Source organism: Eublepharis macularius, chromosome 5, assembly GCF_028583425.1.
Source record: "Eublepharis macularius isolate TG4126 chromosome 5, MPM_Emac_v1.0, whole genome shotgun sequence".
NCBI classification, from domain to species: domain Eukaryota; kingdom Metazoa; phylum Chordata; class Lepidosauria; order Squamata; family Eublepharidae; genus Eublepharis; species Eublepharis macularius.
In genome coordinates, this window is record NC_072794.1 from 10,628,649 (window position 1) to 10,652,608 (window position 23,960).

At 47.2% G+C, this 23,960-nt stretch overlaps 1 protein-coding gene across 2 annotated transcripts in view; it reads right to left on the reverse strand.

The window, feature by feature from the left end:
- Positions 1-10,240: 10,240 nt before the first annotated feature.
- The window catches only part of NFIC (nuclear factor I C), a 126,148-nt gene continuing 112,428 nt past the window's right edge, over positions 10,241-23,960 (reverse strand). For both annotated transcript variants that reach the window (XM_054981451.1, XM_054981450.1), the window contains 2 exons: positions 18,484-18,566; positions 10,241-11,093 (listed from right to left, as the gene is read on the reverse strand). In XM_054981451.1, the coding sequence (XP_054837426.1) occupies positions 18,519-18,566 (48 nt within the window). In that variant the 3' untranslated portion in view covers positions 10,241-11,093; positions 18,484-18,518. The remainder of the gene's footprint in view (positions 11,094-18,483; positions 18,567-23,960) is intronic.

The window sequence follows — 23,960 nt, forward strand, 5'->3', positions numbered from 1 at the left end:
TGGGTTGCCCTCGGAGAAAATGGTCTCATGGTTGGTGGCCCCACCCCCTGATCTCCAGACAGAGGGGAGTTGAGATGGCCCTCCACTCCGCTCGGCAGTGCAGAGGGCAATCTCAACTCCCCTCTGTCTGGAGATCAGGGGGCGGGGCCACCAGCCATGTGACTATTTTCAAGAGGTTCCGGAACTCCGTTCCACCGCGTTCCAGCTGATAAAAAGCCCCGGACACTCTTAAGGGGGTTCCTTTTTGTGTTGTTGCTGGACTATTTTTTGAAAATAGTTACTTTCAGTTTTTAGGGGTGAGTCCGCTTTTCAGGCAACATGACAACAGGCTGTGTATTTATCCCTAATGTCTTGATGTCAACTGTTTCCTTGATGCTAGTGTAGAAATGGATTTCCAACTGAGGACACACTTCATGTCTCCAGTGAAGTGGGCTCTTGTCCACAGGAGCCTCTGTCCCCATAAATGTGTTAGCCTGCCAAGAACCACAAAACTCCTACCCAAAGCAAGCAGAACTGACTAGCATAGCTAACCCTCTGGAATTCAATACCGTAATCTAACATTCATTTTTTAAAAACAGAGATCAGAATTTCTGCTTTATAGCAGCTCCACCTCTGTCACCTTAAAGGAAATTTGCACAATGAGCATTTTAAAAAAATGATTTCATGAGAAATAGTAGTACTCAGAAAGACGTTAAAATTCATACTATGCAGGTTAATAAGCTGCTTCCTAGCACATTACTATTAGGTGTGGATTTGTATGCCTCTAAGTTTATGGTGTAGGAACCCCAGCTTGACCTCACCGTTCCTACAGTCAGCCCTGGTTGGTCCAATTTCACTACAACTTGCTCCCCTCCCCACTTCTGACCACCCCATAATGTGAAATTGATTTTCTTTTAGATTTGGTGTGTACATGCCTAAGGGTGCAAGACGTCCTAAGGCAGCCACTGAGTTAAGGCAGCCACTGAGGTCTCAGACTTTCTCTAAGCAACCTCATTTTCAAGAGGACGTTCTTTGTATCCGGAAGTTGGAGGAGTCGAGCCAAGTGGTAGAGCAGGGACGGCTCTTTAGGCGCAGGAGAGAGCTGCAATGCGCAACATCAGCCTCAGCAATCCACAGGCGGTACAAGGTTGGCCTGATAGGGACATCTCTAAGGGCCAAGCTAGACGTGACGAATTCCACTTGAGTCTGTTCACTTGCCATTCAAGTGTAATCCATCAGTTCTAGCTTGGCCCTAATACTGGCATACGTCCTTCGGCTCCACACCCTTTTCTCCACAAGCTAAAGTTCTCCCTGGCCATGTGCTACTTTTGCTCCAAATGGTGTCACGGAACTTTTGCGCTGTGGGCCCATTGTAGCCCACACAAAGCAGGACCAGGCTAGCTTCCATCTCCTTCGTCCAGCTTGAAAAACTCGACACAAATAGATAAAACAAAAAGGATGAGGGAGGGGGAAACGGTGCCCTGCCCTGCCCTACACTCTTCAAACATTCTTTAAAAAAAAAAAAAGGGAACCCACCCACTACCCATCCCATAATGCTTTTGACACAAACGTTTTCTCACAAAACAAAGCGAATCTTTCCATGGCAAGTGGCTCAGGGAACTGTCATTGTTTTTGGAGTATGGCTGGATGGGAAACTTTCCCAGAGCCTGTGACGGGCTCCTTTCTATGGGCACCTTGTGATATATGCCACCCACAGAATGCTGGTTTCTCTTCCAGTGATCAGTTGCAGGAGAAGCACAAAGAGTGGGCTGCCAGAAATGGAATGAAAGTGAAGGTGGGGAGTCTGAATTCATTCACAGATTTAAACAAGAGTTTAAATGCAACCAAATCACGCCTAGAGCTTGGTATTCAAACCGTGCCGTGAATGGCGCATTGTATCTCTTGATGCGGTGCAGCAGTTTGCAAGGTATATTGATCTGAAATGAATCCATTTGAGCCAGAGGGCCAAGCTACACGTGACGAATGACACTTGAACGGCAAGTGAACAAACCCACATGTATTCCTCCCTGTTCACTTGCGCTCCACTTGCACTCCTCTTGCTCACATGTGATCAAGTGGAACGCAAGTGAACAGGGAGGAATACATGTGAGTCTGTTCATTTGCCATTCAAGTGTCATTCATCACGTGTAGCTTGGCCCTCAGTTATAGAAGCTGAAACTGGTTAGGAGCAGGATTCTGCCATCTAAATGAGTGAATTGTTCCCCAGCCAACGGCTGCCGGGAAATCACACAGATGGTAGAATGATAGGATGGGCACTATTCTTCACTATGACCTTGATGGCTGTGGAGGCTCGATAACTACACGTACCAATTTGGGTGTGTGAAACAAAGCTCAAAAGAGAAAACCATTTTTTTAAAAAACTGGCAACATTCAGAACTGCAGCTTGTGAAGACGGACACGCAGATATGTCAAGAGAGTATGGCTTGAGTTACCTCAAAGCCGTATCATGAATACCAGGCCTAGCACTGAATTTGGAGGCTCCCGCTCAAAGAAATCTGAGAAAAGAGTTTTGCAAAAACGAGCAGCATTTTCCAGGTAGGAGGGAGAATTTCAGCTGCAACTCAAAGGAAAGCTTATTGCAGACGGTGTGCTTGGGAAGTTACCATCTGCCCAGCCGAAGACAGTTCATGGCTGGCAGGCACACATTCCACACCATGAGATCTGGGACAGCTGCCAAATATCGGTTCAAATGAAACTCCCCAGTGCATTTGGAGGTTTTCACTTGGGAGAAATATCCAGCGAGTTCTAAGGAAAGCAAACAGAACTTCAGAAGGATGTACCAAATTCACAGGGAGAGAAAGAGGGCTTCTTAGTGGTTTTCAGCTTAACCTTGATATAGACTGGGAGTAGTTCCCTTAAAGGAAATGTCCCTCTTGACACAGTAACTTCCGTGCTATCTGGTGCTATCTGGGAGCTGGAGAACACCACCTGAATCTGGAATTCATACGTGCTCCTCAAGGACTGGGGAGATACACCTTTTATAACAAACCACTTGGGGGGTCTATACCAGAGACAGCCAGTTTCTCTGTCTTCTGTAGATCAAGGATGGAGCATCTGCTTTGTATGCAGAATGTCCTGGGTTCCCTCCCCAGCATCTCCCGTTAAAAAGGACCAGGCAGGAGGTGATGTGAAAATCCTCCACCTGAGAGCCAGGGTGGCTCTAAGACGCCCTGGAGAGCGACTGCCACTCTGAGTAGACAGTACTGGCCATGGTGGACTAAGGAGCTGGTTTGATATTAGGTAGCTTCCTGTGTGTTTTAACTCTGTTTTCCAGACACTGGTCTGGTGGGGTGGGGTGGGAGCAGAAGTTGTCCTGGTGGCCTTCAGAGGTGGGCAAGTTCTAGAAAGGAGTTCATATCACCTATCTGTCCTTACTGTTAATTGCTTGACAAGAGCTCGGGCACTAATCTCCAAAAAGAGATGCTACTATGCTTGAGGACACACTGCTTAAATTTGATACAGATTTGAGAGGAGTCAAAATCGTTTCACGGTCTGGGCCCAAGGGCCACCAGTTGGCCGCTACGTGCCTAGAATGTATTGTTCACCCCTCAAGCTGGATAATTCTGCAGCAAGAAGGGTGTGAGAAGAGGGGCTCTGTCCCACAGAAGTTTATGCTGCAATAAAATTGCTTCCAAGTGTCAAACGAAACGAATCTTCGTTGTTTTGGCCGCAAGGGACCAATACAGCTACCCTTCTAGAATTTGTCCCTCTTAAAGCAACTTTGGACATGGAAATGAACATGGAAAGAAGTTAGGAGTAGTTAAAGGCCAGAGGAAGCATAAGTCAGCCAGATCAAAAATTAGGATGTGCTTCTCATGAATCTGACATGAAGGATTCTTAAATGTTGGGAATACCCCATTCGTTTGGGGATTCCCACAAGCCATTGCCACAGAAGTCTTTTTTTTCCTATTTTTTTTCCTTTTTATAAAATACTAACCCCCCCACAACTATCCCATCTTCCCAGCCAAATAAAATGAAGCAAAAATAATTACAAAAAGCCAGCAAATCTCTTATTCTATTCTATTTTCATTTTCTGCCTTTCTACTATACAAATTTAGGTCTGGAATGTTTACCAACTGGGAAAAAGTTTACAGTGTTGGAGAAGACTAGTGGTGGGAAATGTGAATTGGTTGTAGGGTCTATGTAGCAGGGTCTACCCCCCCGCCCCCGTGTATCTCCCATATACACACAGTAGTGCTCCTTAGAAATTTCAAAACATCTCCCCACACCATTGAATTCTGTAAATGGCATCCATGATCAGTACTGAAATCCATGTCCCCCAAATATGATAAGTGAGTCATTCCTGAATTAAAACGGAAGGCCCGGTCTAATGCCCAAAAAGGTTTTACTTATAGAGTCCGTGAAAATTAACGTTGTTAATAGCTGCAGACCATGTTTGTTCTGCCATGTGTCCAGTGACTCATGAAGAGACGCAACAGTCAGCCTCCACTGCGAGCAGATAACCATGGTGCGTTTGTGCAATGGCAGTGAAAGAACGATAGGATCATGTTCAATGGACAGAGGGACATAAATCGCACATTTCCAGCAAAGGCTGGTTGGAAGGCCACAAGTTTGGAGCAGGGACTCATGCAGAGATCCCAAGGGTACTTTTCTCCTGTGGAAAAGCATTCTTCATTCAGAAGTGCTTTTAATTTATTTGGTGTTCATGATATACTCTTTATGAACGGAAGTCCGGGAGGCAAAAACCCAGAACAGCTTTCTGGTGTGAATGCCCGAGTGGCAAGCCAAACACAGAACAGACACACTGCAGGCTGTCCAGAAATGGCCAGAGGGTCAAACAGGATCTAAGTCTCCACTTCCTCCCTTAATATGAAGCCTGGCAGAGTGATTTTTAAAAAAACTTTTAAAAGAACATTTGAAAACAAAAAGTCAACTTTTAGATTTGCGGCTGGATTTCAAACTTGGGGACTCTTACAATAAAACCTGCTTGCACTGGCTTAACACAAAAGCTTTTCATTGGGGGGTGAGGGACAACAGCAGCACTTAAACTGGCCCAAATCAGAAACATTTCCAGACCTAAAAGCAAACAAGCCAGACGAGAATCTCTAGGAAAATGCACACCCCAAAGTTACACCCCACCCCCCATAAACACACAACACATTCCCCCATTGATGCCAGTTATCATAAGGACACCCTCACAGGATGTGGGGCAGGGGATGCGATAACCAGGGCTTTTTTTCTGGGGAAAGAGGTGGTGGAACTCAGTGGGTTGCCCTCAGAGAAAATGGTCACATGGCTGGTGGCCCCGCCCCCTGATCTCCAGGCAGAGGGGAGTTGAGATTGCCCTCCGCACCGCTCAGCGGTGCGGAGGGCAATCTAAACTCCCCTCTGTCTGGAGATCAGGGGGCGGGGCCACCAGCCATGTGACCCTTTTCAAGAGGTCCCGGAACTCCGTTCCCCTGCGTTCCCCCTGGAAAAAATCCCTGGCTATAACAATTGCTAACTTTGGTCAACTGAAAAGCAAAGGACAGTGTACCAGAAACCCCCTCTCTGGATCTTCAACCACTACCCCTTCCAAGCTTCTTGCATTCAAATAACCACAAATCCAGACCACCCCTTAAAAATGTGCACAGGCGTTTGAAAGATGTGAGAAATGATTTTTCCTAGAGATCTATTCACAAAAGCGCATGATATTGGTGCGGCGGGGAGGAGGAAGAATTGCATATTTATATTTCTGGATGCAATTTGTATTTACAGCTGGAAGACAATTTGACAAGGCTAGAGGGAACTGCCTCCTTTCTGAGAGAAAAAGAATACATGGCTTAGAAGAGAGAGAAAAGCACACCTCCACCCACCCCCAATTGGCACAGATCAGAGTACACTGAAGGATTCTCACCAGAGTTCCAGCGCTAAACTACACATTTCTGGGTTTTTACAATGATGTAAAAATTAAAAATTTCTTCCCACCCACACCCCGAAGAAATTGTGGGAACTTTAATATTTGCAAGAGCTATGAGGCATGATAGCTCAATGGCACCTCCACATCCAGAGGCAGACTACCAGTGATTAGCAAAGAGTAGCTATGAACAATGGGGGAAGGCTCTTGCCTTCATGCCCAACTTACAGGCTTCCTTAGTCCTGGGCTATGGAGATTCAGAGATTGCCAGCCTTCTTTCAGAACTACAATTCCCAGGGTTCCTTGGAGGGGGAGGAGCCATAGAACTAAAACTAGTTTATACTTGGCTACAGGGGGTACACAAAATTTTCTTTTTTTCTTTTTAAAAAAGATTATTCCAAAATCTTTTTGTGTAAAGTAACCTCCCTATTTACTATGGGCCCTGATGTTGGGGGTGGGAGGTGGGAACAACCCTCCTTCTCTCTCAGGAGGGCCTTGTCCACACACTGCAAAACCAAAAAAGGTTTTGCACTGGATTGTCAGCGTCCGGAAAGGGACTAAAATTTTCCTTTAAGGGAACTGAAAAGAGGCTCTCACTTCTCACAGTGGCACACACAATATTTGATCGGTCACGCAGGCACATCTGGTCAAACAAGTTCAGCGGGTTTTGGAAAACTGTACAAAAAAAACCCCTGTTGGAACGAGCAAGCGGTGCGATGTCAAAAGGCTTTCAACTCTTTGGGTTGGATCTAGCCCACTTTCCCACTCAATCTTGCTCAAGTCTCCTCTTATTACAGTCCCCGTCCCACATGGCTTCAGTTCATGCAAGTCCCATAATTCCCAACATAGCTTATTTTGTGTGGTGAGAGGGGACCCCCCTCCTCCCTTTTTTCCCCAGGGGAAAAACTGGTGGGACCCAACCCTCCATCTAACAGCCTAGAATGGCTTCCCTCCCAGCAAGGAATTCTGGGGAAACTCCCCAATTCCAGACACTGAGATTTCCCTGCTAGAGAGCCCCTGTCTGACCCTTCAGTGCATGTGTTTGAGGGTGGGGGAGAAGAAAACGAGGACATTTGAACCCATTTGCTGTTTGTAGTGCAAATGTACCCTTCAAGAGGTAGCAAAGACTGGCCTCACATGCCAAAACCAATTTCCTCCCAGGTCCCACCTTCTCTTTCCCCCGCCCAGCACCAGATCACATGAAAGAGCATTGAAATTTTAAACCAAATGTAAGAAATAGAAAAATCTCACGTCTCTTCCCCCATTGCAACCTGCCCCATCTTCACAAAGCAATCTGCTTCTTCTTAATTTTTTTTTACAAGGGTGATACTCCTGCCCTTTTCCCCACCCACCCCCTTTTTTTCTTTCATTTCCCCCCCCCATACACGCATCAAAAGCATGCAAAAACACACCTGTGCAGTGATCTCATTAGAGTTAATACGTACTTTGTAGAAGGCAAGGCACATTATGTGATATAAAACTTATTTTTCTTTCCTTTTTTTTTTCTCGTGCAAATTAGGAAAACGTGGATTGTTTCTGCTGTCGCCCCTCGTCAAAGAGGTGGACCGAAGGGACAGGAAGGGTTGGGAGGGGGTGGGAAAGAATAGCCCCTATACATATTTGCCATGCAAAATCTCAGCCAGCTGATTGGTTGAGCTAGGTCACATGAGTTCCTGTTTCAAAGCACCATGCAATCTATATTTGTAAGGGATAATCTTTTTTTTTTCTTAAACATTTCCTCTCTACCAATTGCAGATTATTTTTTTTTAAATTTTCACTTTGTAAAAATATCCTGGGTCAACCACCTTCAGGAAGCCCCTTGCTGACCGCACTATACAGTCTAGCTTGAAGATATCCCAGGGGTGGGGGGACTGATGAGAAGTTTCTCTCCCTCCTGCCCAATTTTCACCTGCCCATCCCTGGTGGACTTGGCACCAGCTTTTCTCATTGCAAAAGTGCAAAGCTGCCAGAAAGTACCTCCCCTCCAGCCACGGATGCCAAATCTGGGATGGGGGAATCTAACGAAGTCTTAGCGAGTAGGAGGGGACAAGGAAGAGGTTTTGCATATGCAAACACAAGCCAAAGATGACTATCAGGCTGCAGCGCCAGAGGCAGAGTGGATGTTTTATGAAGCAAGATGGCAGGGGGGCATGTTGGTTGCCACGGCTGTTCCACTGTGAAGTTTCACCACAGAGGGAAAGTTCTTGAATGGGACGAGATGAGCACTCCAGGATCCACCTGAGAAAGGGTAACCGGTCTTCCTTTCCCGCCGTGTCCACCGAGAGATCCCAAGCAACCTTTAGTTTACAGTAAGAGGGGACTCCAAATTTGAGAGCCCTACCTTTGAAGACTCACACTGAACCAAAACTGGATCTGGATCTCTTGTTAGGAGCCGGGAACAATCTCCAGAGATGAGTGGGTTCATTTTGAAACAAGCTGGGGTGGGGGGCGTGATTGTGGATCCAGGCCTGGGTTCATCTCAGAACTCTTATCAGGAAAAAGGCATCGGTGCAGCAGAGGGGAGGTAGGGACCTGAAGGGATGCTCGGATTCAGATATTCTTCCATTTTGGAAAATAAAGGATGAAAGCCATTTCATGGTGTCCAGAGGGTACATTTACATTGCAAATGGATCCGTTTCTCCACCATTTCTTCCCTGGGAACCTTGGGACCGTAGTTTGGGGGAGGGTGTGGACGATTCCCCATGTGCAAGAGCTATTCCCCCCTGCGCAGAACTATGGTTCCAAGGGTCCCTTGGGGAAGAGGGGAAACAGGCAACGTGCTTCTGATGTAGCTGTACCCTTATTTATTTTGTTAAACCTCTGTGGTGGTGAAGATAGTCCTTCTGTAGCTCAGGCCAATGTGCAACCTGCAAGAGTCATCCGATTCTGTTCCCTGTGTCAGAACTTTTTCCACTTATGGATCTCAGAGTTTTCCTGTGCAGTCCAAAGAAGGAGTCGTTGCTCTTTGCAATCACTGGGTGTGTTTGATTGTGCCGCACAGTCTGTTTGCATGGTGAAAATTCTGCTTCGGGGAGAGATCTGGGGGGAGGGGGAGGGCCCTTATGTTTCCGCTCGTTTCCTTCTCTGTCTCAGCACTTTGGCACAAGGCGCACTGGGCCTTTAAGGTCGTGACCAGCAGCATTCGTCCTCAGAGACGAGGGAGGGGAGTTTGGAATCCAACTGGCTGCTAATCTGTGGCCCTTATCCATTCTGCTCTCGTAGCGGACTTTGATCCAAGCACCAGTGTGGTAGCGTTGGCCGGGAGGGAGGGAGCTTGATCCGCGGCATTGAAACCTTTGGTCTTAGTTAAGAATAGAGTGTATTGAAGCAATGTGACTGGAGCTCTGCTGCTCAGCGTGACTTGACCCTGCCCCTCTTCCTCTCATTTCTCCCTCCTGATCAGCATCCATTGCGTCCTGGTAAAGAGGACTGGAGCGTTAAGATGTAGGCACTTGAACCAGTCCGAGATGGCTTCTAGAGTCCATGCTGGGGCTTGTGGGGAACAGATACATGGAGAAAATAGTATTCACATCTCTCCACTCCAAATCTAGCTTTGACCTTCTCGTCTCCCATCCCATGACTTCAGTTCCAGATTCATGACGTCCCCCCAAATCCCCCAGAAACCCCACACATCCCTGCCCCTCACATTTTCTTTCTTCCTCTCCCCCCTCTTCAAAGTGCATTTCCTACAAAAAATGTGCAATCCATATTAGCAATCATCTCTTAGCTGGGCTACCATGCATAGCTCTTTGTACACAAGGTTGGGTTGGGGGAGGAGGGAGGGAAGGATGGAGCACCCACCCCTCTACGCCTGGCTCAACCACTTCCCTTCCTGACGTTGCCACCAAGAAGCAAAGCCCACTGGCTTTCAGCCCATTTCCTGCCTGCGTTTCATATACACGTACACACAAACATACAGATGTATGTGGGTGTGTGTATGCATGTATGTCCTAAAGCAGGGAAGCCCAATGGGCAGAAGCAAGCTAAACAAAAGCTGGTAAGCTGTGTACACCCCGTTCTCCAGCCCCAAGTGCGAGTCCAACCCCCACACAGGCCAACCAACTCTATCCAGACCAAACAGAATGAAAAGAGCCTGGCTGCTAGGTCCAGCTGTAAGGCAAGCATTAAAGACAGACCTCCAGACATGGTGTGGTGGCAGCTGCCGGAGACGCCGAATCGACACAACACAACATGGTAGCAAAACTATGCCCAGCATCCCCCTTTAAACAACAACACCCCCGTCCAACCCACGTCTATCCCATGCAGCGCGAGAAAACGTGCTTGTTTTCAGCATTCACAGCCAAATTTTCAGCGCCTCCCCCCCAAAGCCCCTCCATCATACCAAAAAACCCCACCCACCCAACCCAGGATTGCACTGTTCCATCTTATTTACTTTCCGTGGCTTAAATCTGTTCCCACCTCTCTCTCTCCCTCCCCCGACCATGCTGGCCTCTGCTGGACCAATCGAGTCCCATGTCTCCCCCACCCCTGCGCTTGGCCCTTTCCAAAGAGCACCTCTTTTGAGATGGAAGCAAAAGCATTCGAGACAAAGAGTACAGAAAACAAGCCACATGCCCTTTCTGTAGTCTTGATAACACCCTCTTGGTAAATGCCAGGACCTGGCAAACCCCCCTCGGAAAGCAAAACGTGTGGGGGAGGGGGCGGGAGGGAAGAAATGTAGGTTTAAAGATGACCCACATTTTTCCCTCTTGGGAGAAAGACTACTAACTGCATCTTCGCGGTGGATCCTCTTGACCTGTGGTTCCACAGTCTCTTGGTCATTCTGCCACCATCCTCCCCCGCTCCAAAGGGGTTGTGAAAAAACAGGGGGAGGAGCCTGCAGCAGGCCCAGGTGAATTTGTCCTTTCTACTCACAAGAGATGGGAAAACAATCACAAACTTTTGCATATGAATCCCTTCGGAGAGTGCAGCAGGCGGGAGTTCCAGCTGGAGAGAGGGTTGAGATGGTGGGAGGCCCCCCCTGGGGGGTGCTGGCAGGGAGAGGTTGTTGTTTATAACTTTTTTAAAAAGTCTGAACCTTTCCCCCTTGCTTTCCATCCTTCCGTAGTCTCTTGCAATGTTGTTCAGTTTCTCTGGCTCTCTTTGCATTGCCACCAAAGGTTTGGGCTGAAGGGGTGGAGGGGGGGTCTGCATCGCTCTCCTCGAAGAAAGCCCATAGCCCGGGAGGAAAGGGAGGTGAAGATCCAGCAAGCGGCAACTACCCTAAATACCAGGACTGGGGGAAGAGAGCAAAGAAAAGATTGTTTAGTGGGGAACAGTTTTACCTTCCCCCGTCTCCTCCCTCCCACAAATATTTACCCAGGGGGGAGCATTTAATTTAACTGTTTTTCTGACAAAGAAGCCCAGAAGCAGGGTACACAAACAGAGCATCCCTCCCCTATTTATCCTCAGCATCTGGTACTCAAAGATACACTGCCTCTGAATATGGAGGGTCCACTTGTCACTGCTTTCGAAAACAGAACCCGTAATATCAGCTGCAGAGATGTGCAAAAGTTCCCTATTTTGTCCCTTTTTTGTGTTACAAATCTGCCCTTTTCCAAATCTTTTCCCCCTCATATGTTGTTAATGTATGCCTTTTTGCAGTGTTCATTTTCCTTGCAAGTATTCCCAATTTATTTACTCTTTTGGCAGTGTTTTTACGCCAATTATATGCTAAAAATCACATTAAAATTAATAAATACACTAGATGGAAAGTGACATGAAGAAACAGAAAATGGTATTAAAAACAAGATCTGTAGGGTTGATTTAAAAGAAGAAAAAGAAAACTGAAATGGACTTTTTTTTTCATTGAACCAGCAGGGATAGGAATTCAAAACCAACCCTTGTCTATATTTTTGCCATCTGTTCACTTTGTAGATCTGTCTGCATAAACATACGAAATCTCTGCTGTGATTTTGTTTCTCCCTTGCACAAACTGAATTCATGGGTTTTTATTTGGTTTCTGTCTCTTTCTATTCATGCTCTATCATTTTGATCCACATTTGAAACAGCTATAAGCGGTTGACAAAAACATGAATGCACAGAAACCAAAACAAAATGGAGAACATGCACTTATTCCTACAGTGACAAAGGTTCCTGCTTGGCTGCCATTGGCTGGGCTGCTCTGATGTCACAGAGATCTGTGGCTGAACAGCCAACTGGACAAGACATCCGTAGAATTTTGAGGAAGGAAAAAGAAGACTTTTTAGTAGCAAAATTTCTGGGCATGTTCTACCATAGACAGCAAGCACTCACACACATCAAGAACGTAACTCTTCTGCTGCGTTAGCTCCTGTTTCTCTGACCCACCAGATTCTCCAGAAAGCCCACAAACAGAAGCGTGGCGGTCAAAGACACCCCCTCCCATTGCTGAAACTGGTGTTCGAGGGTACACCTTCTCTGATTATTCAAGTTCCGTTGGGCCGTTTATGGAGAATAGCTGTTGATAGGCCTCTCCTCCGTGAATGTGTCTAATCCTGTTTTAGAGCTATCTAAGCTGGTGGCGGCCCCTACATCCAGTAACAGCGAATTCCACAAGGTTGTGGAGTGGTGAAGAAATTCACCACGCCTTGGGCAAGGTTGGAGTAATCCCCAAATTCTGTCTGCAGTGACGTTTTTACCGATGACAAAAAGTGCCAGAGATGGAAGCAAAGGGAGAGAAGACCTGCCCCTTCCTAACATATCGTCTCGATAAACAAACAGGAGAAAAACTTATAATTTCTGCAGGCCCGGCCTGTCCCCGCCCTTATACCAGGAAAAGTCAAGTTGCCACAGGAGAGCCCCAGAGCTTCCATTTACTCCTCTGATCTGGACCTCTATAATTTGCCGCTTTGTTTTAGAAGAAGGAAATCAGAGAGAGGTCAGCAGTCCTTGGGGCCATACCAAGAGCACGCTGCCCACAGAAACCGCACTGAGGGTGTGGCGACTGCCCGGCTGGCCTTTGGTGTGGCTTGTGTGGGAAGGGATCATCAATGGTGTGTGTGTGTGTGTGTGTTTGTGGGTTGCCTGGCTGTGTCAGGCTGCCTTTTTAGACCTGCTTGGAGTTCTCTTCTGACTCTACTCCTGACAACAGATCCTTGAGTACAAATCTCTTGCACAAGAAGAGGAGGGTGATCTTCGGGTGCAGGAGGGCCCAGCTGCCACCCCCCACGGCTGGCTTAGATCAAAGGTCTATCCAGACCCTAAGACCTCTTGTGTGTTCCCAACACCCGTTCCACAGAAATAGCCTACTTTTCTTCAGAGGGTCCCTGACCGATCAAAACGGAAAGAAAAGCTCTTCCAGATAAGGCAAGGATCCCTCTGGAAGCAGTCTCGTGCTTCTGGTGGCCAGCTGGAAGCCCCCAAGTAGGACGTCTACCTGTCCCCAGTATCTGGTACTCATTGGTATATTGTGCCTGAATGTAGAGACTCCATCTTGATTTTCATGGCTAGTAACTAAAAATCTGCCTTGGCTAGATCAGATCAGAGAATGTTCCTGTTTCTAAGACAGGAAGGCCTTCTCGTTCCACGTTCTCCCCATCAGCAAGTATTCAGCTGCTTTGGAACATGGAGGTTCCATCAAGCCTCCCTGGTTAAGAACTGTCACTCGACTGCAGATCCTCCATGAACGTGACCAAGCCCCTTTTTAAAGCTGCCTAAGCCCTTGGCCGTCAGGATGTCTTGCAGCAGGGAGTTCCCTTAGTCCATTGTGGGATGGAGAGGCAGAATGGATCTCATGGGGACACCTGCAGGAAGTGGCGGGGCTGGGGCGAAGTTGGGAACCTGAGAGCAGCAAAGAGGCCATTGCCCTTGGAAGGAGAACACATCCGTAACATCTCATTCAGAGCAAAAGTCTTATTTAAGGGTCTTCTTGACCCAGATCCATGGCTTGGGGCTGGTGATAAGACATCTACTTTGCATGTGGAAGGTCCCAGGTTCAATCCCCAGCATGCCCAGTTGAGAGGATTAGGTTGCAAGTGATGGGAAGGCCTCCACTGAGACATCCTGGAGAGCCACTGCCAGTCAGAGGAGAAAAGACTGCCCAGGGGTGAACCAGCCCTGGCATCTGGGTCTGAGATAGATTCTAGCCAACCAGAATAAAGAAGGCTGAACTGGACAGACCAATGGTCTGACTGAATACAAAGCGGATTCATTTGTTCCATCAGAGACCAGTGCAGCAACCTCTGAACTGGGTCCCTGTCCCCTTGGGAACTGGGCTTGGGCAAGGAGGACCCCAGCTTGACCTCCTGCAGGGGCCAAGTCAGGAGGAGAGGTCAATGGAGTTATGACTGCTAGGGCCAGCCAGCATCGGCACCAGTCAAAGGAGCATCGGCACTGCTGACCAGCCACAGAACATCGCGCCAAGCTCCTGGAATGACAGTGTCTTCCTGGCGCGATTTTGTACGAGAACTGCAGTTCTCACGCGAAATCACACCAGGAAGATGCTGTCATTCCGGGAGCTTGGCGCAATGTTCTGTGGCTGGTAAGCAGTGTGAAAGCGGCCAGAATTTGTGTTTTGCTAGCTGCCGAACTCCTGGCCGAGGTGGAGAGGCCATAAATATGGAGAAGGTGTTCTGCTCAAACCCAGACTACAGAAGCTGCTGAAAACTCCGGGGCTGCAAATAATTCATGAATCTGGCCCTCTGTGTGGGCAGCTCAAACTTCAAATGAAGCCTCCGCATGATTTTCTTGGCTGGGGGCACAGCGGGAGCAGGAGGGGGGCACCAGCACACAGGATGAGGTTTTTTACTAATTCAAGGGCGGTGGGGCAGGGGAGAACACAAACGACTCTCATGGTCAGCGCCAGCCCCTTGAACTGCTGCTTGACCTCTTCAGAGAGATACTTCCGGGTGCACTTCCGGTTGGGCCTCTGCCCCCTACCTCCAGAAGCGCCCCCCTCCCATCCATTAAGTCCCCAGTCAGCACCTAGTTGGCAAGACCTCGACACTGCCATTTTGCATGTCTCCAGAAGGTGGCAGTACAGGTCTCTCCTAGCACCACCAAAGGCTGACCAATAGACCCAATGGTGCCCCTGACTAGAAGTATTTTCAGCCAACCCCCCCCCACCCCAATTGGTTCAACTTTAGAACCCCCCTTTTTTTATTAATTGCAGTCAGAGTCCATTTCCCAACTTTGCATGTCCGATCCGTCCCAGCAATGATCATTTTGCATATTTGGATTTGTCCATCTTCATTTATTTGTGCCACAGATAAGCAAATTTATGTTTACTGAAGTTTTAAAAATTGTGTTCAGAGACCTGGACTGGACTAATGTCAAGGAACTGAACCAACGCAGAGTTGCCAAGAGGTGATAGTGCTTGAAAGTGTGTAGACACACAGCCACATGAAGTTGTGTTATAGTGAATCAGACCCCTGGTCCATCGAGGTCAGCATTGCCTGCGCTGGCAGCTGCTCTCTAGGGTCTTTCATATCACCTACTGCCTGGTTCTTTTAACCGGAGATGCCGGGGATTGAACCTGGAACCTCCTGAATGCAAAGCAAAAGCCCTTCTACTGAGCTACAGCCTCTCCCCGACAGAAGGTAGGTAACTATGCCCAGAAGTGGCTCAACAAGATTTCCAGTGGTTGGGGGCAGCACTTCATTATCCTCCAGAATTCCTTGTCCATTCCCATGTCTAGCTACACCACGATAAAATAGGAGCCCTTTCTAAAAATGGGTCCAACTGGCACCCACAAGTTGCCAAACTCAGCTTTCTTTGGGGCAAGGGCCTAATATAATTATGTCCCCCATTACAATATTAGTAATCTGTGTGGTTCCCTAATTTATTAAAATTAGCTAAAAAAGGGGAATAGCCATGCTCAGGGGCAGTGTATCCCAGAATATCTACCCTTGATGTTGGGGTTCTGAGACTGGAAAAACAGGCACGTTATTTGGCCCCAAAACTAGCCGACTGTGGGGAAGGAGGCTTATAGAGTAGGGTGGTAGTGCTGGGAGGCGGATAACTCTTTCTTCCCACATAATTTTCCTGATGAAAAATGCTTTCCCGGCCCAGATTTTAAGTCCTGCCTGGTAGGAAAAAAGACATCCACCGATATCGTGACTGTCTTTTTTCCCTACAGAGACTTAAAGCAATGGGGGTCATTTTCTGATCGAGGAAATGGTACGGGGGCAAGAGTTACCACCCCTTCCCCAGCACTGCAACCCAATCCAGATCACCCTGCTCCCTCCATGCCTGTTTTTGGGGCCCAGTTATATATCTTGAGCTCCAGTTAGGCAACTCTATGTGACTTTCAGCCCCACAATACAGGGAGGGGGGACAGCACTTGGATGTCTGAATTCTCTAGAGACTGTCCTTGGAATCAGGGGAGGGGAGGACAGTGGCACGAAGATTCCTATTGCACTCTGTCTGCGTTACTGCAGAGCAATGCTCTCTCCCTTGATCTGATCCCGCCGAACGGTTCAAGAAGAGCCCATCCGGACCCTTTGCTGAAGGCTCTAGGGAATCACATGCATTCCCCCCCCTACCCCCCCATTGCTGGGAGATGATGAACTACACAACGGAGAAAGCAAATGGGCACAAAAATGGGCACTTCAGCCTCCCCTTCCCAAGAGAGAACAAATCTATCTCCCCACCTGCCTTTCCCTTCTTCCCCTCTTTCTCCCTTTTGCACAATGTTTAATGAAGCCGGTTCCTCACTACATACAGCCACCCCCATTCGTAAAGATCACTGCACAAAATCCAGCAATGACCAGCCCCGGGTGAAAATCACACGCAACACTGTCCCTCCCTTGTCCTTGGATCCTGACTTCTGCCATTCAGAAGTAGAGTGAATTTTTAGCAGTGGCGTCAGAAGTGTAGTGGGGGTTTGAGTGTATACAGGCACACAAAGCTGGGCAGGTCCTTCTGGGTATCAGGCAGAAAAAAGTCTTTCTGATGACCTACTACGAAAGAACCTTTTAACTGCAGAGACTGGGAATTGAACCCGGGACCTTTTATAGGCGAAGCAGACGCTCTGCCGCTGAATATTGTGTGTGCCTGCGAGCATCTGCCATTATAAAAGCTGGTGTGAGCTTTGAGGGAGGGGACTGATGGTGGCCATTCCTCGAACTGGGCAGAGATGGACTGCAGGTTTTGGGGGGCGGGATCCCTCCATCTCTCATTTTCTACACAAGAGTTGCAAGCCATGCATGCATACAACCTGAATTCAGCACACACCCCTTCTTAACTGATTATTGTCCTCAGCCTTCCCTCCAGGTGAAAACAACAGCCATATCCAACTGTTGCACCCCTGTTTGTTTTCAAAAGGGCGGTCCATCACCTCCCCGGTCAGGCTGGGCGCCCTGCCAGCTGTTTGTCTTATGCCCCTGTTCTTCCCCAGCTGCACTGCTCACGGACGCAGCTCCCAACCCACTGAGTCTCCAGGTGCTCCCAAAGCATGGTGCTGCAGCCTGGTGCAACATCCCTAAGGCCTGCCAGCTGCAGAAAAAAGGGGGGAAAGAAGTCTATTCAAAATCAGTTCTTGGAACCCATCTGGGGGAGGGGGGCCAGTCTCTGCCTCTCACCACACCTTCAACTGAAACTGTGCCTAACAGCCAGTGCCAGGTGCCAAAGTGCCAGGGGGGCAGGAAGAGGAATTCCATTGGCTGGCAGTCATCATGTGAAGACAGCCAGCCAATCACATCTGGCTAAGAAAGGAGGGAAAGTGGGGGGAGGGGAGTGAACGGGGCTTAGATTCGGCCTCCAAACTTACTTCCTGCCAAGTTTTTTCCCCCCTTCTTTCCAGTGGCATTTAACATTTTTTAAAAAAAAAAAACACACAGAGCTCTCCTGAGGGTGCTTGGGAAGGTGCCAGCCAGAATCCTGGCAGGACTTGCTCAGCAAAAGCCAGAGAATCAGAGGCAAGAGATGGAGGTGGAATCTGGGACGAGAAGGGACTGGGGGAACGAATTGGGAAGAGGAGACCAGAACCCTGATTCTAAACGACCCACAACAGCAAATCAGATCCTCCATAGTCAGTGCAGTATACCTCGGAGTCACAGCTGTCAGGGCTGGTGGGGGTAGGCTGTGGTTGCTTATAGCACCCCTCCCGGGCATCTGGGCAGTGTGTGTTGAAACAGACTTGGATGGCTTATGAAACACACATTTCCAGAAAAGGCATGGTGAGCTATTAAGCTGAATTGCCCGAAAAACTAAATGGAACCTCCACATTCAGCAGCAAGAATGCCTGCGAGAACCAGATTCTGGGATTAAACTATAGAGGGAGGAGGCTTTTGTCTGAGAGCTTCACTGGAGTCAGTTGCCTGGCCACTGTTGGAAACAAAACCGCTAGGATGTTACTATTAACAAACAAATAAATCATATTCAAACAGACAACAGGAGAGAGAGACCAACAGTCAAGGTGGAGCTGTAGTTCTAATTTTAAAAACAACTTCCTGGTGGACTGGCTAGTCAGCATTAAGAAGCAAAGATAGTTAGATGAAGCCTGCAGCTGCAGAGGCAGTCTACCTTAATACCAGCTGCTGAGGGACAAGCCAGGAAGGACTTTAGTCTGCTGGGCTCTCCCAGAGGTTGCCAATCAGCCACTGCTGGAAAACGGGATGCAGGTCAGAGGGGTCCAATGGGGCTAGGGTGTGTTGTGGAACTGCCCCACCGCACAGTGGCTTCCGAAAAGATTCTTCCAGACTCACCTGGGCCTGATAGATGCTGCCAGGATCTCGTGGTCCTAATCCCACGAAGCGGTTCGCAGGGGGTGTGCCTGGGGCGGAGTAGGCTGCAGGGAGCAGGGCAGGAAAGAAGGGAAGAAAGGAAGACTATTTTTCAAACTCAATCAACGCCCAAATCAACAATAAACCCCACCCCAAATAATCTAGGGACCATGAGCCCCCCACCTCCTTTCCTGTTGTGAATTCTGCTCTGCCTCACCTCCTGGTTTAAATGGGAACATTTCTAAAGTTTAAACCCAGAATGGGAGCAAGTGCAGACAGCCACAGTTTCCAGCCCCTTCTTGCAGCTGCTTTAAGATTCTTTTTGTGTGGCTTCTAACACACACATGTGCTCTTCTGAATGAGTGAGCTGCTGCAAGAAACACAGTTGACACAACAGCAACATGCAAGTCCAGTGGCACCATAAAGACCAACATGGTTTCCAGGGTACAAGCATCTGAGAGTCAAACTTTCCTATTTGTATCTGATGAAGGGAACGTGACTCTCGAAAGCTTATGCCCTGGACGTTTTGGTGGCCCTTAAGGTGCTACTGGACTCAAATCGTGGTGTTCAACTGCAAACCAACATGACCACCCCCCTGAAATTATTAGGTACACACACGTTTTCAATAGGCAATATGAGCATCAACAGAGAGGGATATGGGGAGATGTGAATGAAGACGAGGAATCAAAATCGGTGGCAGATTGGGGACGCACGTGTTCTGTCCCAAGTTCAGAGATGTTAAAAAAGGGAATCTTGGAGGATTTCTTATGGGCCAATTCCATTCAGAAACAAGACCAGATACTATCTAGGGAGAAACTCCAAGAATTTGAGGAGCCTCTATTTTGCAGAGGGCAGTTGGAAAGAAAAACACCTGAACTTCGGTACCTTTTTTTTTTATCAAAAAGACTTCACAGATTTTTTTTTTAACTGTTTGAGCCCAGGCATTTTTTCTTTCCCAGAGCTGCCTATACACACTGGCTGAATCCACACGTCCCGGCATAGCGCTAAACTGCACGATGACATCAGAAATCGTGCCAGGAAGACGCTATCGTTCGGCAGTTTAGCGCTATGCCGGGACGTGTGGATTCAGCCGCCATGAAAACAATGCATCTTTTGCAAACTGCTTTCAGTACTTAAATGCTTTATTTGGCAATGCCATGGATGTCTGAGAACTGCCCCACCTATTTTCTCTGTAGATTAGTAACTTGCTTTAAAAATAAACAAGAAAGCAGATATTCTTAGCAAACTGGATTTGCAGACCAGTAGCGTATTATGGGCTTCACAGCAGTCACACAGCCTATGGCTAGCAAGCCAGAATCTGATTAACTTTGATTACAGCCTGTGAGATCCTTTGGGTATAATCAGACACGCCCCAATTTTCAAGGAAAAGTCATTTCAAAGTCCCATTCTAATGTGGTACAGTCCGGAGCTAAGAGTTCAAATCCCACCTACTTCTTTACCTCTTGGTTATTTATTGGCTTGTATTTATCAGCTGCCTTTCTCTCAAATAATCCTCAATGCAAAGAATAGCAGCTAAAATAAATCAAAGCAATGGCGATAAAAGTAGAAGGGAAAATAAATTAGCAGCTGACCAGACATCAGCCAATCAAGCCAAATAAAATTAAGCACCTATTCTAAACAGCAAACGCCTGTCAAAAAAGACAGAGAAAGCCTGTTCTAAGAGAACCGAGATCCCACATTGGGGGGTCTTAACAGACAGCAGGTTCTGTAATTCGACGTTCCACAATGCAGCAAGCTGCTCACCAGAATCCAAACATATTCTCTGATCTCCAGGGGATGGGACATTAGCAGTATGCTTTGCAAAATTTTTCATTTTAATGTCAGATTTTGGTATTCTGCAGGGCATGCTTTTCGCTATACTGGAATTTCGTTATACTGGAATTTTCGTTATACCGAAATGTATTTTCATTTTACAATTTTTTTCCTGGAACAAATTTCGGGTTCGGGAATTTCAGTACCTGAAAAGCATGCTTTTCATATTGTATGTATTTCATTATGTTGTCGATCCGCTCTGAGCCCACTTGTGGGGAGGGCAGACCACAAATTAATTGATTGATTGATTGATTGATTGATTGATTGATTAACGCCCTGTAGACAAACTCTAAGCTGAAATTTAAAAAGAAATCCCCATGGCACTTTTAAGGTTTTAAAATTGAAAAGAGAAAGACTTTAGAGGCTCTCCGGGGCTGCATCAGGGACCTTCCTTGTGGGAGGTAGGGGCTGTCTAGGCCCCAACAGCTGACGAACGGCTGCCAGACTGCTGGGCCAGCATAAGGCATCCTGGAAGCAAACTGTAGCTAGCCAGGCTTTTTGGGTCTTCAAAAGCCTTTGAAAGTTTCCTGAAGTCCCCCACAGGCTACAGTGCATCCCTGGAGAGCCAATAAGTCACGTCTTCCTTCCTTTTTCTCTTACAAAAATTAAATACTGGGGGGGGGGGAGAGCCCGAAACCCAAGCAGACCTATGAAATTCTGGGAAGTAACTTTTTGTTACTCCCGGAGATCCAGGTGTATCTGTTTTCATTTGGATATAGAATGGCTAATCTGACGGATATTTTTGGCTCAGGGATTCCAGATGCATGCATCATTTGGCGCCGAAGCCACTGCTGTGTACATAGAAGGTCCTGGGCTTAGTTCCCACATCTCCATTTAAAGGGTGTCATATAGTTGGTGGTCAAAAAGACCTCTCTCTACCCAAGACGTTGGATATCTATGACAAGATCTCCACATGTAGCTGCAAAACTTGGGGGAAGGCATTATGGACAGAGCTGAGCTGCAGGGGAAGACGGAGTTAATTCCTGTCCCTGTTTCCCTGGTAATGAAAAAAAAATCACACAATACTATACTTATTTTCCCTGCTAAGACTTCAAGCAACAGGGGGGAGGGGGCTGCAATTTCAATCAAGGGAATGGAAGGGAGGTTGCCCTGTTGTTCTGAGTTCAAAAGAAAACAGATCATTACACCGCCCCAGTTTGCAATGCGCCCTGCTCAATTTTTTCTTTGAGTCTGCACCAATTGTTTTTGGCCAAGGGCAGGTAGGGCGCCAGCAGTGTCCTGTGAAGGCATCTGGGAGAGGAATTCGAGGAAGACAGAATCCTTCAAAGGAGACCAGCTCAGCTCCACCCAAATCTATGCTGTCAGGAGGACCAGAAACTTGCTTTAAGCATTAAAGAAGACATTTCTCAGGAATGGAAAAAATTTCAGCACCAGAAACCAGATCCTGGCCTATCATCCGCCCCTTCCAAACTTTAAACTGTACCTTTCCACAAACACACACACACCAATTATCCTCCAATGCAGCAGCCACACACTCCCTCCCATTTTGCCAATATGGATGACTTGCCCTAGGTCAGGGAGTGATTCAGGGCCAAAGGAGGGAAGAGAAGCCAGGGCAGCCCCATGGGTCTGTCCATCCATTCCCTCTGCAGGTGGTATATACAGAGAGGAAGAGGAGGAAGGTAAAGGGAGATGGGATGAGCTTCTTTGGAAAGCAGCTGGGAATGAATCCCCAATCCTGATGGGTTCCTGCAAATATTAAATCTGCCCTCGCTTTCCTTCAGAGAAAAGGACCAAGGGAAACCCCCAAAACTTCTAGCATGTGATTCTGAACCAAAGCAGAGCGCTTTGCAAGACCATAGTTTCTCTGCAACTGAAGATACTCGAAATAAACTTTGCAAAAAAAGGAAAAAAAAGAAAATAACCACCATGAATCCATTAAGATAAAGAAGAATTACAGACAGATTGGGATTATGAAAAACAAATACGGCACGTCCTGATTGATTAAAGTTAGCGTGATGTGAAATATCTAAACTGTCTGGTAAGAAGAGAAGCAAAATAAAATTTGCTGAAACTCAACTGTCAAAGCAGGGCTTTTTTTCAGCAGGAACGCGGTGGAACGGAGTTCTGGAACCTCTTGAAAATGGTCACATGGCTGGTAGCCCCGCCCCCTGATCTCCAGACAGAGGGGAGTTTAGATTGCCCTCCACGCCGCCGAGCGGCGCAAAGGGCAATCTAAACTCCCCTCTGTCTGGAGATCAGGGGGCAAGGCCACCAGCCATGTGACCATTTTCTCCAAGGGCAACCCACTGAGTCCCACCACCTCTTTCCCCAGAAAAAAGCCCTGTGTCAAAGTATAGTAAAGATCCTTGTAAGAACTAAGCTTCTTGGCACATCTGGATATGAAGAACAAGCTTTGCTAAACCCTGAATACTTAAGGTACAGCAGACATCCTTGCAAGAACCTTAGCTCTTCAGCAATTTGGGGTGAGGAAAACCTGAGCTGCTAAAATAAGAACTCCTTGAAAGAACCTCAGCTCCTCTAAAACCCAGCAAAGCAAGGATCACAAATCCAACATACTTGCAAGACTACAGCTCCACTTCAAGGAAAGCAAGCCAAGGCTTGTGGGAAATTCTAATCTAACTGGGATACAAGGGAGAGGGTATGACGAAGGGTTATTAAATTATGCAGTGGAAATATTTTCTTTCTCCCTCTCCCATTATTCTAAATCTTGGAGTCACTCAAAGAATTTGATTGGCAGTTATTCTGAGTCCACTAAGTCTATCCTGACATAAGGAAGCACTTCTTCACAGTATGCATAATTAACTTGTAGCACTTCCTGTCACCTGCTATAATGATGGCTTAGATTACTTTAAAGGGGATAACAAATTCATGGAGGGTAGATTCATCAACAGTTGTTACCTGGGTTGGATAAATGAAACCTCTCTAATCAGAGTTTGGCAAGTCAAGATTTCCTGGTTAAAGCAGAGATGCTTAAATCATTTGATTTATTTTATGTTATTTTATTTTGCTACATTTTCACCAACAAGAAGGGGGCTGCCACTCAAGAGAGCTGCAATCCAGTGTTCTAAAAACTGATTATTTTTTAATCAGATTTTAAAAAATCAGCTGTAATGCATTTCATAAATAGCCCAGTTGAAAATGATATCTGAATGCAACAAAGACTATGTTTTCTTCTTTTTATGAAACAGTGGATTAAAACTTGGTTTTCTATGGAAAAGAACAGACTGGAGCAGAAATGCATGAATTTTTTGATCATGCATTATCCACGTGATAACAGGTCACAATTATTGGCAGGGCTTTTTTTCTGGGAAAAGAGGTGGTGGAACCCAGTGGGCCTGGCCTTGGAGAAAATGGTCACATGGTTGGTGGCCCCACCCCCTGATCTCCAGACAGAGGGGAGTTTAGATTGCCCTCCATACTGCGGGCAATCTAAACTCCCCTCTGTCTGGAGATCAGGGGGCGGAGCCACCAGCCATGTGACCATTTTCAAGAGGTTCCGGAACGCCGTTCCACCATGTTCCAGCTGAAAAAAAGCCCTGATTATTGGGCAAATTTACAGTCCCTCAATCAGCCAAACAATAGGGACTACTTTACTTCCTGAGTCAGGAACAAAATTAATTTTGGCCAGTAGCTACTATGAG